General features: G+C 35.2%; 1 protein-coding gene across 5 annotated transcripts in view; it reads left to right on the forward strand.

Annotated features, from left to right (window-relative positions):
- LOC149782096 (uncharacterized) overlaps positions 1-16,681 on the forward strand; it is an 82,346-nt gene that overhangs the window by 18,957 nt on the left and 46,708 nt on the right. For 2 of the 5 annotated variants that reach the window (XM_089933531.1, XM_089933532.1), the window contains exon 1: positions 810-1,054. The exons of 1 other annotated variant lie outside the window; for it this stretch is intronic. In XM_089933531.1, the coding sequence (XP_089789657.1) occupies positions 1,026-1,054 (29 nt within the window). In that variant the 5' untranslated portion in view covers positions 810-1,025. Of the gene's footprint in view, positions 1-809; positions 1,055-16,681 lie in introns of those variants that run through there. 2 more of the 5 variants (XM_089933529.1, XM_089933533.1) reach the window with 2 other exon arrangements.

Here is a 16,681-nt window from a genome sequence, read left to right on the forward strand (position 1 = left end):
CGTCAGGACCATATTTTCCACTATTTCTATACCGAACAGGCGAAAAATACCTACTTGCCGCGATACATGCATACTAGCAGAGATACATACCTATTTGTAGTGATACATACCTAGTTGCAGTGATACATACCTACTTGTAGTGATACATACCTATCTGCAGTAATGCATACCTACTGGTAGTAATACATACCTACTTGCCGCGATAATACCTACTTGCAGAGATACATACCTACTTGCAGAGATACATACATATTTGCAGTGATACATACCTACTCGTAGTGATATATACTTACTTACCCTCATGCATACCTACTTGCAGTGACACAAAACTATTCGCAATGATACATAATTATTTGCAGAGATGCATGAAATAACACGATGAGACAAATCGCACTCCCCAAGCTGAGCACAACGCAGTCATAGCGGTAGTTGTGGGTTTATTTTTACCTTATCGAAACTTGATAACTACTTTATCGAAACTTGATGAATGCAAGATTAATTGTGCGATGATAAAGTCAAGCCTACGCCAGTACTTAAGTCTTCTAAAGGGAATGTACTAACAGAATTGCAGTATTACTATACTGGATGTCTATTACAATTTCTTACATACAAAAGACAAACAGTGCAATCCGTAATTTAACAAAATTCGTTTTCCTGTACTGGTATTGTAAATCAACGTCTGGATTTATAAAGTAAATATAAAGGAAGGATGCTTGACCTTGATACCATTCATCTGCCCACGTGTTGTTTTTATACCTCCCTATGGGAAAGTCCCATATCTAAAAATAGACCAGCACACGCGCACCCACACCCTAAGCGCAAAATCACAATATTAGGCATGATGCGCATATATTTGTATGCACAGTATAGGTAAGTTTCACAGTGGAAGAATGTTAACCTAGCATGACCTATACAGGTCTCATGGCTTGTTAGTTATTGTACAGGGATGTTCAAGTGACATTATTTATTAGGAGTTTCAAAAGGATAAACCTTCCTCGGTTCGTCAGCATTTCCACACAGCGAAGATGGAGAGAGGGAGTGAAGTATTCGTAATGTAAGTATATATAAAAATACCATTTTCGTATGAGAATGACGTTTTCAAAACATCTGCATTTAAACACTGGAGACGGAAAACAAATGCTAGAAGTTTGATAAGCCGGGCCGCGTTGACGGGGTTTGTGGTAATATTATGTTAAGAGACAGTATATTAAATCGAAATATTACATGTTGAATTCATTGTGGAACGTTCATAACAGTGTAATGCTATATAGTATATGTTAGAATGACTAGACCCCCTTCAATTTAATGTTCAACACATGATCCATTATATCGCACGTAAACTACTTTGGATATCACGACAATGTTCATATCACAAATAAATAGACCGCTTTTAGTACATTCTGTGTGGCAATACTACCATTTACCACCATTTGTAAATCAGAGGCCCCAGTTATTTTTTATTTTGACCCCATTGTTGGCACCAAGGTTTGCTTTTCATTCAGTTTGACACCCATCCCCCTTATGACATCAAGGGGAATTTTTGTCTTCAATCTTGCACCACTATGGTAATATTTAGTGAAAACCCTCGAAAGCGAAAATAATAAATTCGGTTTGGAGAGACTCCCAGTTTACTGGTTTTTATGCAGAAGTGATAATATATGTCTTTCACACACAAACACACACACACACATCATGTATGAGATTGGTGTAGTTTTGGTCCGATCTCAGCTAAACCACACACGGTCATACTGTTTGTCATATCTGCAGGCTTCGTTGAAACGACGCTTGATTGCGTCACTGTCCTTTGCAAATGCATTCTTGTCGAATTTCATTTTTATGAGACGGTGGATATTCCTATGTGGTACTTAGTTTCTTCAACATAGGTGTCAGCACAGATTAAGTCAAATTGATCACACTAATGATATCCTGTATGGATAGTTCAATTCTACAATGTTTAGCTGGTCATTCTAACATATTGACTTATGAGTGAAGATAAAAGACAGTTATGACTTCTTAAATACATGTAGGTAATAATATTTTTCGATTGAAAATCATTTGAGTGAATCCAGCTTTTAGAATATTGTTTTGTCGGTTTCTTGCGGACAATCGTCAAAAGCGATTCTACGTGCCTGCTTAATGAAGCCCTGAGTATTAAAAAGGCAAACAGGAATATCTATATATATGCATCATGTATACAAATAAGTAGCATCAATTACAAATAAATAATAAGAAAATAAACATTATCTTTCTTCCATGACTTAACTATAAATATTTTATTACGAATAATTCGCTTTAATAGCTGTTACTTTTAGAAGGCGCAGAGACTTCTGGGTAGCCTACTTTCAGTCACACTCTGCATAAGTGATCCAGTCAAGTATTGTTTTAACATCGCGTGCCATTGAGGTATTTTCCAGGTGTGTTCTAGTACTTGTAAACCGTAATTAATCGGTTGCAGTATAAGTCAGGAATTTAGCAATTAAAACATTTCCAAATTTAAAATACTTTCGGTTTGACGGGGGTTTTTAAGCGTAAAATTTAATTATGGGATCGACTTTTGTTTCAGAGTTTCGGTTTACTGGGATAAACGATGATATTAAAGAGGGAAAAAGTTTGGATTCCCAATAAATTTGGGTATGGAGTTGTTTTCAGTAAATGACGCTTCGCTTTTGAAGATATTCGCTACACACAAACACACAGACACTCACAACTTTTACTGCTGGGGCGTTTCTTGGAAGAAAATGGCATATTCGTATTTGATTATTCTACTTACTGGAAAAAATACTAATGTGTAGCTGGTTTCAGGATCGTATCTGGTTTGTGGTTCGTGCACATACTGCGTTGCTGTTATCGATTGGCTAATGGAATGTGGAATAAAGAATTTATACGAATTTTGAATCGATAAAATATAGAATGGTTAAGGGAAACTGAACACGGTCATTTTCTACCCTCCAATCAAGTGCCCCATTATGTTTTATTCTTATAGTTAAATGAGTAATTTTGGTTTCAATGACACCACCGAGATTACACTGATTAGGAATAACGTATCAATTTTGTTTAAATAATTTGCCAAATGATGGTTAGTCTTACATATTATTAGGTTTTCTACTGTAATGTAAATCATACATATACCATCTTGGGCTGTGTTTTGGTGGTACGTGAACAATTATTTTGCCCGAAATTTCTCGCAAAATAAATTATGATGAAACAAGAATCAAATCGGACAACCGAGGATATTTCTGCGATGCAAATATATACTTCAGATACAAGTCGGGGTACTAATGTACAAAAAGTCCATACACTTGATTGCCGGAAATGTCTTTGCAAAACAAAAAGAAACCCCAATCTATTCGGAGAACCTCGGCTATTTCTATGATTGGACTGACAGTAGAACTTGCCGAGATGTTGCGCTCGAAAAGAATGGCAGTTATTAACATATAATTATGAGCCATTAGATTGACTTTGTACTTGAGAATGGTATGATCCGTTGAACGAGAAGTTGTGAATGGTTTTATGCTTGGTTCAGCGGAAGCAAGGATACCACCAAGTTAAATGCTAGAGCAAGACGGCGAACAGGAGGTCGACTTCTTTGTTGCTGTACTTCCCGTTTTTGCACTAACAGACTGTTTGAATAAAAGTCGCATGTCGACAGTTCGATCATGCGAAGTTACTTTGGGACCAGCTATTTATAATTCTTAAGCCACCTAATAGCTTTTAAACAAATTCTTCCTCTGGCATTTAGAAAAAAGAATTTATTATATCCTTTATATTAGTTCAAAAAAATTATCTTCAGGTACACGATGGAAAAATATTTTGGCTGGAAAGAAAGTTCAACCTAACCTCATGAAAATTATATATGTGTGTGTGTGTGTGTGTGTGTGTGTGTGTGAAAAGCTCATTATTTCATTTTTTACAGTTGTGATATAGCATGTCTGGCATATCGAAAAGGTCAAAGGGGAGCTTGGAAGAGGAGGTGCAGACGCTGCGAGACTAACAAAACTATTAGCCAGCCTTGTATTTCTGGTCCACTTAATATTGGTCAGAACAAACACTTTGGGGTCACAGCACCAAAATTTACACCTGTATAACTTTGGCGGTTTTCTTTTTTTTTCAGTTCATATTAATAAGGTAGAGTCCACTTCAATACTATGCAGTGCATGCACATTGTATAGTTTTCCCGAATGAATGATCTCATCCATTTTGCATACGTTATACCCATTTTAAGGGTGGACTTGTCCATTATGACAGCACATCAGTTATAGATCTTCCACATGACGTGATAATAGGTGAATTCAACATAACGTTAGAAGCAAAATCGAGCCTTCCAATCGCAAAGGCCAATGAAATATAACAAGCACGTTTGTTTTCCTAATCTGTGAAAGCAAACAATTCGTTGGCTTTTATATAACTCATCAACTTGCAATTAGAAAGACCAAAATCAACAAAGCTGTAGTCCTACACTCATTTTTTCTGACTTGAATAGAATCGCCTCATGTGACGCCATTTTCAAGCCATCTTACTCAATGTTCATTTCATAATAGCGGCCTTCTCGTCATGACAGTGTTCTAATTCTAGTAACACACAGCTAGGCCTTGTTGCCCCAGTAATTGGTATTCCACGAATTGGCGTTACTAAGTGAAATATGGATTAATTATGTCAGTATCATTGATCTATATTAGAATAAGAGAGAGAAGAGATTTTGAAATCGAACCAAGTTGTTTTTAGGTCTTTGAAAAATTTGTTGACTAAAATTTGTCAGTGTATATAATGATTTTATACGCTTTTGAGCCAATACTTCCGCTGTGAAATTCTTTTGAATTCATGATATAAAGATTACGATGACGATGACGATAACGAAACATGTTTCACTCTCCTTCCTTCTTTTGGTATTTTTCTTCTTTTTTATTCTATCCTTGGATTGACTTGATCCGAGTGAGAAATACGGCAGTTACGTAAATCTACATGAAACCTCTCCTTATAATAACGCATATATGATGTCGGTTATATTACACACACAAGTAACTTACAATATCCTTGACTTCTTCTGGTACATTTTGTACTTACACACGCTGCTGTTTATGTAATTTAAACGACTTGGAAGCGTATCATTTTGTCGATCTGACCTGGGCTCTTCCAACGTTTTAACGATCAATTGAGCCATTTATATTGACACAAAACAGCAGTTTTGGCACACTATACTAAACACCAACAGTTGATGATTATCTTTTTTTTTTGCGGAGAAAATGCTAGGATTTTGTCATACTGCTGTGGTTATGTACGTGTATGCACGAGAAGTGTCACACAGTGCAGCTATACCGTTCAAGACATACACGTTCAAACCTTATAATTTACCAATACACATGAAATACCAGTTTAGAACTTTATATATCTTTGGAGCGGAATGTAGGGAGTGGATATACTGTTTCAGTGGCGGCATTAAGTATACCTGAGAAAAGCATGGTGATATGCCGCCTTCCTACAAGTTTCATCACAATGGACTAGAGATAATTATAACGTTGGAGGAAATGATCTTCTTTCGTATTGCAGTCTTTATAAACAAGTTCAGCATTTATGCATTAAAACATAGTTACATATTAAATTTTCATGTCAGACTAATATAAGTTTGTTTCAAACACGTACAACGTAGGTATGGACATTAAAGAAAATCAGTTTTCATAGTCATTTTTAATTGGCTGGTATGTATTTTCACTGGTCACTTTTAATTGGCTGGTATGTGTTTTAACTCGTGTGACAATATTACGGTATTAATCTTTGCTTGTTGTATATGAAGCATGTTGAGGTATTTTCTGAGTTATTGACACTTTTAAACGATCAGTATTTGGCTTATGATATGCTGTTGTTGTTGTTGTTGTTGTGTGTGTGTGTGCGTGTGTGTGTGTGAGAGAGAGAGAATAATTATGTCAGTTCAAAATAGTATTCGGCAAATTTCTTCGGATTATTACACTTTACAAGATGCCGCGAAGCACTTCAAGTCTTTGGAATAGTGTGGCTTGCACAATATACGAAGAATCGGTACTAAACTGTACTAAACTGTAACCGTACTAATAGCGCAAGAGAAAAAAAATAAGATTCATTGGTCACTTGCACACGTTGTACAAGAAAAAGTAATGCTTACATATCTACGATCATACATAAAAATTATGGATATAATAATCATTAAGTGTTTAGAATATACTAAAAAATGAAACAAGACAGCACAAGTGCAGGTTCTTGAACAGTGGAAAGTCTTTTCATGTTTAAAACGGTCAAACGTGTATGAAACATCAACCAATTATGATCGTTTAACTGTTTATATATTTGAATGCAAGTAATGTTTTGTTCATAAAGCAAAAAGATGCAGCTAACGTTTGTATATGTGTCACATCATTAATCAGAGTAGGTTAACGTATTGCCAAAGCATAACTACGGTTGAAACACATGAGCTAAAATGAAATTACAAATATCTTCTTTCCTGGTTGTTCCATAGTTCAAACCCTTCTAACTTGCAAACATTTAATATTTTGGAAACTTTTTACAATTAGGTGGATGTTGTTTATGAAGTAACTCCGAATTATTTCTAATTGTATCTGATTACAGTATGACACGACATACCTCTTTAACTGAAGTGTGAACAGGAATAGAAACATAAATACAATGTTCGCTATAACTTTCAATTTCTATTACACTATTTGTAATGTTACCATATTTGTAATATTACCCTGCGTGTACTACTGTCCAGTTTGTAATTTTACACTGTTTATAATGTTGCCCTTTAATATAACAGCGTCATGATATTGCCAGAAATGTCATTGCATATCGGTGTAATGCGTTGTAATATTCTCACAATGTTTTGCATAACAGGCTTCTTAAAGGTATGTATATAAACAACTTGAATTTCGCGCTGCATGTCACCATTCTCTGTGAATGAATAATCTAGTATAGTGTGGCAGGTTACAGCATACATCACATCACCGTAACAGCTGCTAATGTGTAGTTCACAATAGTTTCGTTTTTGACCTCCTATTACTCTCGTTGTTTATTTGTGCCATTTGTAAAAAAAAAGTAACCCATTAAATATTTGTGACAATGCCGCAGATGTCGTTTTCAGAACGTGAAATGTGAGCTTGACAGCTAAACAATGTTCATGTAAAAGATCGAAACAAAATGACATTAATAGCAATGTATGTGGTACCTATTTACGCATATATATATATATATATATATATATATATATATATATATATATATATATATATATTTATATATATATATATATTAGACCACAAAACTCATTCATTGTAGATATACCTTAAATTTGATCCTGTCTTGAATACTTCTAATGGACTGATTTATTGGTCAAGGTACAGTTCTTTATCGGGTGTCTTACAATCAGATCACGTGGAGAGTAAACTTTACAATACATCTGTGCGATTATCATCTATACATTTAGAAAAAGAAAATAATTAAAGTCGGAGCTTTATACATGCTTAAACACGTAATTTTAGTGAACTCGTACAACCGGCTATGTGTAGTCAATAAATGAATAATGCATTAGGACTGTACTGAATGTAAATATCAGATGGGCGTAGTCTTCAAAACGTTGTTGACACACTTTAACTTATAGCACGGTTATGTGATGAGAGAGAGAGAGAGAGAGTACTTTCTTATGGTTACGATATTAACGCAGTACTTAATTGTCATAAAAAAACACTGATTACTATCGTGGAGCTCACAAGGATGCACGGATCGCTTATCTATTAAGTTAAAAATAGTTGTAATAGTTGAACAGCAATAATACCAACAAACAATAACCATTCCCATCTGGCTGCTAGGACGTTTAAGACGCTGGCATACACGCCCCATTTAGAAACTGAACAGAGAGACAGTCATAGTATGTGGGGCATCTACTCTCCAGTCGTTTTCACAGATTCTAGAAATAACACCCATCCTTTGCGTGCAACTTACTAAAAAGGACCAAGACAATGTGTGCATTTCCCTATAGCTCAAAGTACAATGTAGACCACACCTATATGTCGTATACAGATATTACTTACAATGCATACGACTCATTTGATGTAAAGACATCGAACAATAAATATCCAGATGATGAGTGTACGTCATCATTGTGAAGACCCTTGTCCGCAGATCAGCGTCAAGTTCAATACAGCGCACAAAAATCAATGTAAGGATTACAAACCAGCGATAAATGCACAGTGCAACAATCAATACTTTGAAACAGTTCAAGACTAACGAAAATTTCAATGCAGCGTGCGAACATCAATACATTGCAAGGGTGATAAGATCAGGATGGTGTTCAATGCAGCATCCAGAAAGCAATGCTTCGAAAGGATTACTAACCAGAATAAGGTTCACTTCAGCGTGGGAAAATAATACGTTGAAAGGTTGGTTTTGCAACCTTGCAAGTGTGGGAAAATAAAACGTTGAAAAGATTGCAAAACCAGCAAGCAATACATCACTTTTTTAAAATAACATTTCCAGCTAAATTTCTACACTTTTTGTTTCAGCAAAAAGGTGATCAGTTCATAACCACGCTCAATACTAACATAGGTTTAAATAACTTAAATACAGATAACATCTAATCAACCTTTACATTCGTTCATATGGCTGTATTATGTAACCATTATTTATCCATCAACAGAACTCAATCATTATTAACTGTTATGATTTTTAGCATGGTAATTTATTTTACTATATAACATACGACATTATTCGTTTCCAAAATTATTTAAATACACAACACAGTGTGTAAAGATTGTTTGGAGGAAAAAATCTGTTTGTGTTCTTCATATTTCACGAAAAAATCTTTACACCTCTGAAAAGGCCTCACTCATGACAACGGATTCAACACGCGCATTCAAGACGGCAAAGCGTTATTTCCTGGTTTTCTTAAGATAATTTCCTTACGAGTTGTCTTATCATGATAAGGGATATATTTTTCTAAAGTTATTGAACCTGGCCTAGGTATTGGACATACTTTCCAGAAGCAGCCTTTCTACAAAACATAATACTATGTAACATTGTTAAATGACTAGGACGTAAGTTGACATTATGTACAGATGGGCCTTTTTGATTTGGCGGTATTCTCTCTGGGCAGGCATCAGAGATTGACCAGATACGCTCGCGAAGCTGTCAATCAAAATATGCAAAACCATCGGTAATGCAATTTCACCGCTCCATCTCCTTAAAAAATAATGAATACACCGCTTGAACAGAAAGTACTTCTTAGTTAAATAAATTATCATAATAGCTTACTCAGATTGATATTTCCCAGTACCTCATATAAATAAACGAAACAAGGTTTATCGGATGTTCATAAATTACATATTGCTTCCTGTTTTAGTATTAATATTTTTGTTGTCCCTTTGACCTATTTTGTAGTTTCATTTCGTTCATTTTCGGTTGCAATTTGCTCATTTTTAGCCCATTTTAATTCATTTTCAGTAAATCTACTTTCGTTTTCGGTAATTAGACACATTTTACTTCAGCCATACCCTTTTGGAGACCCTCACTATACCCTAATTATTCTGGTGAGAAACTCTAAAGTATACAAAATTCTCTCCAGCTTATCAAATTTAACTAGATAAGATAAGCTAAATATAACATCTGTTTAATAAACATTTTTTTACACTAGTTATAATTTATCATTATTAAACATTTAATCTAATAATTCAATGTATATGACGCTATGCGCTATTTGTGTTGCAATTAGTTCAATTTCGTTTCTTCCATTTTTATTCATTATTTAAAATTTTGGTACTTAGACATGTCATACATGTATTATGCTCATTAGGTTTTATTGTGCTGAGTAGGTTCCACTATGTTCATCAGGAGCCCACACCTGTGGACCATATTTATGTTTTCTAGAAAATCAAATCGATGGTAACATCAAAAAGACTTAGATAAAGGCGACCCAAATTTTGTTTCAAATATGGATATTTGTCTGCCTTATGTTAGACGAGCGTTCAAACAGTCCTGGAGTTCCTTTGCTGTTTTGTTCTTCTTCAGCAAATGATAGGACTATACATGAAGGTCAGTATATTTGGTGGATTAAGAACCAGGGAAAACCTCGGGAAGAGATACCGACCCAAAGGAAACTACTCACATAACCACGCTGACGGAGCCTTAGACCACTCGGCCATCCGGAGTATCCAGACAACTAACTAGACCACTTCTCGGCAGATCGTAGGCAAAATTAACACAACTTTAGTCATTATACATGACCTCTGTCAGTCCAACCCTAATTGAACCGTACAGTATGACCTATTTATCTTTGAAACAAGCGTGGAGAAGGCTAAAAGAGCAAAATTCTTACATTCAGATGACATATTTTTCAGCTAGGATTATTGTTCTGCATAATATTAAAGGTTATAACGAAATGTGAAAAAGACGTTAAAATCATCCCTCAGTAAAAATGACAACATTTCCACGGCACGCTGCACGCGATTTAGAAATCAAATACTAGTATAGAGGTGGCCACCACGAATCTAGCTGGAGTATGATATTAGTTGTCAATGTTATAAATTGCAATGTTCCATTTTTAGGTGACTTTATTCAGGTATTAATTTACGATAGCTTGAATGCGCAATCTTGCAATTAGTGTACAGGATGAAAAATCTTATTGTTATGTGCGGAATGGGATCTCTAATTTGCGATCTTATCTTGGCAAACAAGGTACAAATTATATCAAGCAGCAAAGGGGATAATTTCTATATTATTAAGATTGAATGAATCTATCTCGCAAGGGGCAATGGGTTGCCGAGTGGTCTGAATCTTTAGCGCGTACCAATTACACCCACCTCACCTCTGTCGGCGAGAGTCTCATGCGCGGCCAGTGTGGACATGTGAGAAAACTTGCCAGTAGCTTCCCGTAGGTCAGTGGGTCTTACGGTGGTTTTCCTGGGTACTTCTTCCACTAGGTATAGCCCATCACGCGCTGAAAGATGGCGTTAAATACCAAACAACAACAAACAACCCATCTTACATAATTTTATCTAAAGTGAGCGTATGTGTTGATTGGATGCCTACACATGTTGACGGGTAATCTCAATGTCTTTTAATTACAAAGGGAACATATGGCTCACAGAAAGTAGAAGCTTCTATATGTTGTGCATAGCACATTTTTCTATCGCAGAAGATAATCTCATTTAACCACTGCCCGCTTTAGTTAGAGTTCGATAAATGTCACGCCTGTTTTGTGTTAGTTGTTGTTTACTGAAGCATTTTATCTAGCAGAATAATCTGTGCCTTATGACAGAGATGACAGGAGAAACACTCACACGCACGCAAGCACACACACGCGCGTAAGTTCTTAAAGCTTCTAAGTTATACTATATCTATGTTTATAAGATAGGCACCACAATTTCACAACTAGTATTGTAGGTATATACGATTTGCATTTGCTATTTATAACTAAATTACGAAGGAGTGAAATAATTCATTTCGTGATAATTATAGCTTTGATAAGACAGCCATTATTGATCGCATGGCAAGGGAGGTGAATGATGTATATAGTACGTTGATAACACACAATTATCAATAAGACTTTATTGTATCTAAAATAACCTGTTACGGATGAACATTGTTATCGTTCCAGGTAACGCAAACTTGTTTTTCCTATGCAAAGTTAATACAATAAAACATATTTTAAACTGACTTCTGAATTCTCTACACATTTCAAGCTGAGAGGTTCATATAGTAATGTAACCACTTTAAACGTGCCACCTTTTTGTAAAGGTCCATAACGTCCGGTTTAAAGATGGATCCCTTTATGAATCAAAGATTAGGCGAACTTGAAGAGCGATATGTATAGAGTACTAACTGGCTTAGCCGACATCACCTTATGTGTCAGGTTAATGTGATTGAGTGGAACATCATGTTATGTATCTGCGGCATGATGCCCCACTGATAGACATCACTATAAACTGCCACGCTACAGAAGTCGTAGCGATATGACTGAGGGCTAGATTTTTGTTTCCCTGAATTGTCGAACGGATATTCTATTAATAGAACTCTTTATCAGCCACCTTCTTTTGCCAGCGGACATTAAGGCCTTCGTTGGTTGGCATTTATTTGATGTTGGAGAACATTTATCGCAATGAAAACATTAAGGTCATCTACATTCATGAATGTCATGTACTCATTGATTATATATCTCTTGAATAGTTCAAAATGCACTCGAGTATTACCTACAGGTACGGTAACATACATCAGAAGAGCTGTATGCATTTTTTTTTCACTCCAAAATCCGCATTTAGACCTTATATCCCTTCTATGAGATGTACAATGTTTCCAGAATGTAGAAAATAAACAACATTGGTATATGATGAACTAACATTATTACTAACAGGTGCTCTTTAAAAAAATAGCACAAAAGTTTTGTTTGTTAGCTTCTTGTATAGAGGCACTATAACGTATATATCTCTCTCACAGAGGGACCCCGAGTGACGAGTAGTTCAAAACGCTCAGCGTTACGGATAACTGCTATGTTTCTTCTGTCTGCGTGGTTCGAGTCTCAGATTCGGCCATTGTGGCTGTGTGATAAAGCTTGTCCATAGCACTGTATGCAGGGTGCTTATTGTTCGCAGTTATTATATTGCCTATTTACAAAGCTTTTTCTGTTTTAATTCAATGTTCAGGGTAAGTTTGGGTTGTGTGCTACACATAACATTCTCTTTTCATAAACATTGGTTGTCTATTAACTCGACGTGAACGTTTCCGATTTCATCCATAATAGGGATGCAGAGGTTGCAACATCAAAAGTATCAACGTGGCATTCAGGATCGTAGGAACAAACAGCTAATATAAAGCGTTACGGCGAATGACTGTAACCAAAGAAATTTAATAACATGAAAATATAAGTGTACTTTTATACTGGAGAGTTCGGAAATTTTCAATCACGTTCCATTTAATGGTACTACTCTGTGAGATGCCAGAATAAATTGTTTTAAAAGAATTCTAAGCACTGCGTCGACATTTTCTGAATGAATAGTTTTAAACGAAAATTGAAAAGGTAAATATTATCACGTCTGTACAGTGTTTCATACACTTGTATATAAGCTATCAAGCAATTATCTAAAATTCTTTTGTGCCTCTTTGATACACTTAGATAGTACACACACACACACACACACACACACACATATGCACGCACACATATGTACTAAATTTATATTACTGTTCATTACTTAAAAATCTGATGAATCGTGTGATGTTTAGAATGATTTAAGATATACGAGACATTTTTAATGTACTAATTGAAAATACGTGATTTGTTCGCACGTTAATAATGAAATTATGTTGCTCATCTGGAATGAGTTACCATGGAGACCTAATGTGTCATGATGATATCAGAAGTACATAAACCTCATAACAACGTATAATTTCAATAGATTTTCGCTTCTTTCAGTACCCAAATATCTCAGATCGGATGAAACTTTAATTTCGTTACAATATCATAAGTTGCATAATTAAGAAGGTGTATATAATATAAGTCAGTACCTCCTTTATCGAACTCAGTATTTCTGTCATTAACCTGAAATCTATTTTGGGGTATTGCCTACAAATCCATTTGACCTCATTATTTAGAAGTATATTAAGACCCTTGAAATCGTTTTAGTTTGATCGAATTCGTTTCAGGAAGATATAAATAGTGTTTGCAATGTTCTCCTTCAGTGGATTCATGAAAGTATGCGATTTGTTGATTGTGAAAATAAAATAATTACAGCAACAAGTATAATACAATGAGGCACGTTATCATTTAAAACAGGATCTGACAACGATACTTTGCTTTAGAAAGTGGCGTTGGTACACATTCTAGTTCGATCATATAAAGCATACGGCCGTGTTTCAAGACAACAAAGTTAATCGATTTAGCAGTATAAGGGCAGCAGATACCGTCTGTACTTGCTTATGAAATCCGAATCCAACTCCAAAGAAAAACCAAAGTCGTGTTTTTGCCGTAGCCTAACATTTATCCGAAGAAGGTCTATTTTCTTTGTTCTACTGATTAGTGTCATAGCATACTACATGGACCTAGATCTGTCAGCACATTATTCAGCTGCAGATCTTTGTCTATATTACTTCTACTACGTGATTATATATGATAAGTTGCCTGCCAGGGCTTGCTCGTAATTCCAACAAAGGGTTTGTATGCTAAATAAGTAGAAATCTTAATTTTGAATGCTAACTAAATAGGTTTCTGACCGCTCCGGTGCCTAGTGGTTAGAGCGTCCGCCCATTGATGCGGTAGGTTGTGGGTTCGAATCCCGGCCGAGTCATATCAAAGACTTATAAAAACGGTTCTAACAGCTGCCTCGCTAGGTGCTCAGCATTAAGAGGTTAGTGTTAGGACCGGTCGGCCTTGTGTCAGGATAATGTGACTGGGTGGGACATAGTGCTACATGTCCGCGGCACGATACCCCAGTTCTAGACATTACTTTTAACTGCCACACTGCAGACATCGTAGCGATATGATTGGATAATTGCTAAAGCTACGTTAAAAATGTAAATCACATCACAAATCAAAACTAGTTTTCTGTTGATTTTATATGCTAAACAAGCAGCAATTTGTTGATTTTTTATGCCAAATAGATAGGTATCGGTTGATTTTGACTGCTAAATAGGTAATAATCGGTTGATGTTTATCTTAAATAAGTAGCATGGTGTTGAATTTTGTATGCTAAATAGGTAATCTGTTGATTTTGCACGCTAAATAAGATGTATCTTGCTTTATATTTAACCCAGAATATATGTAAGCATGTACATTTGCGTGTAATCGTTTTTCTGTTTCTTAAATTTCTAATCCTTACATTAACAAATTTAGTCCAAAGTCACTAGTTTTGTACAAGGATATTATTATGTATTGACCTACCTTTATCCAATTGACACTGCAATAAAAACAACCTTTAATTTACTGAAAGCCTTTATGTGACTAACGTTAGCAATTATTTTAAGATAAGAAATGGTTTCCAATATATATTTAATATTTTCATACATGTATGACGCTTTCGAAGCACTGCTGTACTCCAGTCATATTGAAATATTTCTTTATGTCGTCGGTTAAAAAGAGATAAATGGGAAGGCATATGGACTGAATTATGATAATAACAGACTTCTCAGAATCCTGAGATCATGAGTAGAGTTGAAGCATTAGAAGCCCGGTTCTTATAATTCTTCCCTTTGTAATCGATAAGCATTAAATGGCATAGTTTTCAAAGAATATGCTTATTTGTGTTTTTAGCAACTTGAGTCAGTACTTAATGATGTGCACGTATCTACTTAGTTAAAGTGGTAATCAACGCCACTCTTTATAACATCACATAATGCTGGTAGAACGTTTAATATCTAGAAATTATTGGCCATATTTTCTTTGTACCCGTTCTATATTTTCTACTTTTTAAAACTCCCGAATTTCACAGTAAATAAAGAATAAATTGGAGATACAAAATAATAAAATAAATGACACTTTATCTTCACTTGACATTGAAAATTATTAGAATTATTGAGGAGCACGTTCATTACTTTGTCATCTTTTCCAGCAATATTCTCTTTGGCACATCGAAACGATCCACTGTTGAGAAAAAACAAGTCCTGAATAATTAAAATTATCTACTATGTATATAAATATTTTTCCGTATTTAAATGAAACATCTAGTCTGCTACCACTTTTGTTAAATATCATAACCTTTGCGCTTGTTTTGTCACTATTTATAAATATGTTCCATCTTATACAGTATTCATGTAAGATATTCAATTATATCTGGTTTATCTCAGTATCTACTCCAGAAACTTTAAAACGTTCAAAACACAGCTGCTCGAATCATACTTAGAGTACCACGCTCAGAGCACACCTCCCCGCTGCTCTGTACCTTACACTGTTTATCCATTCAATCCAGAATCAAAGACAAAATTTGCTCTCCGTGCTACGTTTTACTGACGGAATCCAGTCCCTCATACATATCCTATCTCACCCATGTGTACACACCATCAAGATACATACGCTCCTCTTCTGACAATCATGTACTCATTATTCACACTATGAAAACAAAGTCATATGGACAGCGTTCATTGCATACCAGGGCCCAGCAACGTGGAATGAATTGCCCACTGATCTTAGACACAAAGAAACAGTGATCCCATTTAAGAGATCTCTTAAAAGTCACTTATTTCGACTGCAAGAACACACTAACTTAAAGACCTAATAATGTTTCCTACCATAAATATTTTCAGCATGTTTTTTATGTTTTCTAATTTCATGGTGTTTGTTTTTGTAATCATATCATTATATGTTTCTATGTTATAGGTGTTGCCTAATGTTGTAAAGCACTTAGAGCTTCTAAAGATTAGGCGCTATACAAAGTCCTCATTATTGTTATTATTATATCAAAGGATGCACAAAGACAATGTGCTGTCTCTCGAAATATCGTCGTATCATCAGCAAACAATAAAATATATAAAGACATTTATTATATAATGATACCCGCCTCTATATTTGATTGGAATGCAATTTCCAGATCATGTGTATAATTGGCAAACAGAAGTGGAGATAAACTTTCTTCTTGAAGAACCTCTTGCAAACAATGGAAATACTTTAAAAGCGTGTGTATGTGCTTTACTCATTAATGTACAGCACTGTAAAAATATCTTGTTATTGTTAACATTGTTC

Source organism: Sinohyriopsis cumingii, chromosome 15 (assembly GCF_028554795.1).
Source record: "Sinohyriopsis cumingii isolate HCF-2022 chromosome 15, ASM2855479v2, whole genome shotgun sequence".
NCBI classification, from domain to species: domain Eukaryota; kingdom Metazoa; phylum Mollusca; class Bivalvia; order Unionida; family Unionidae; genus Sinohyriopsis; species Sinohyriopsis cumingii.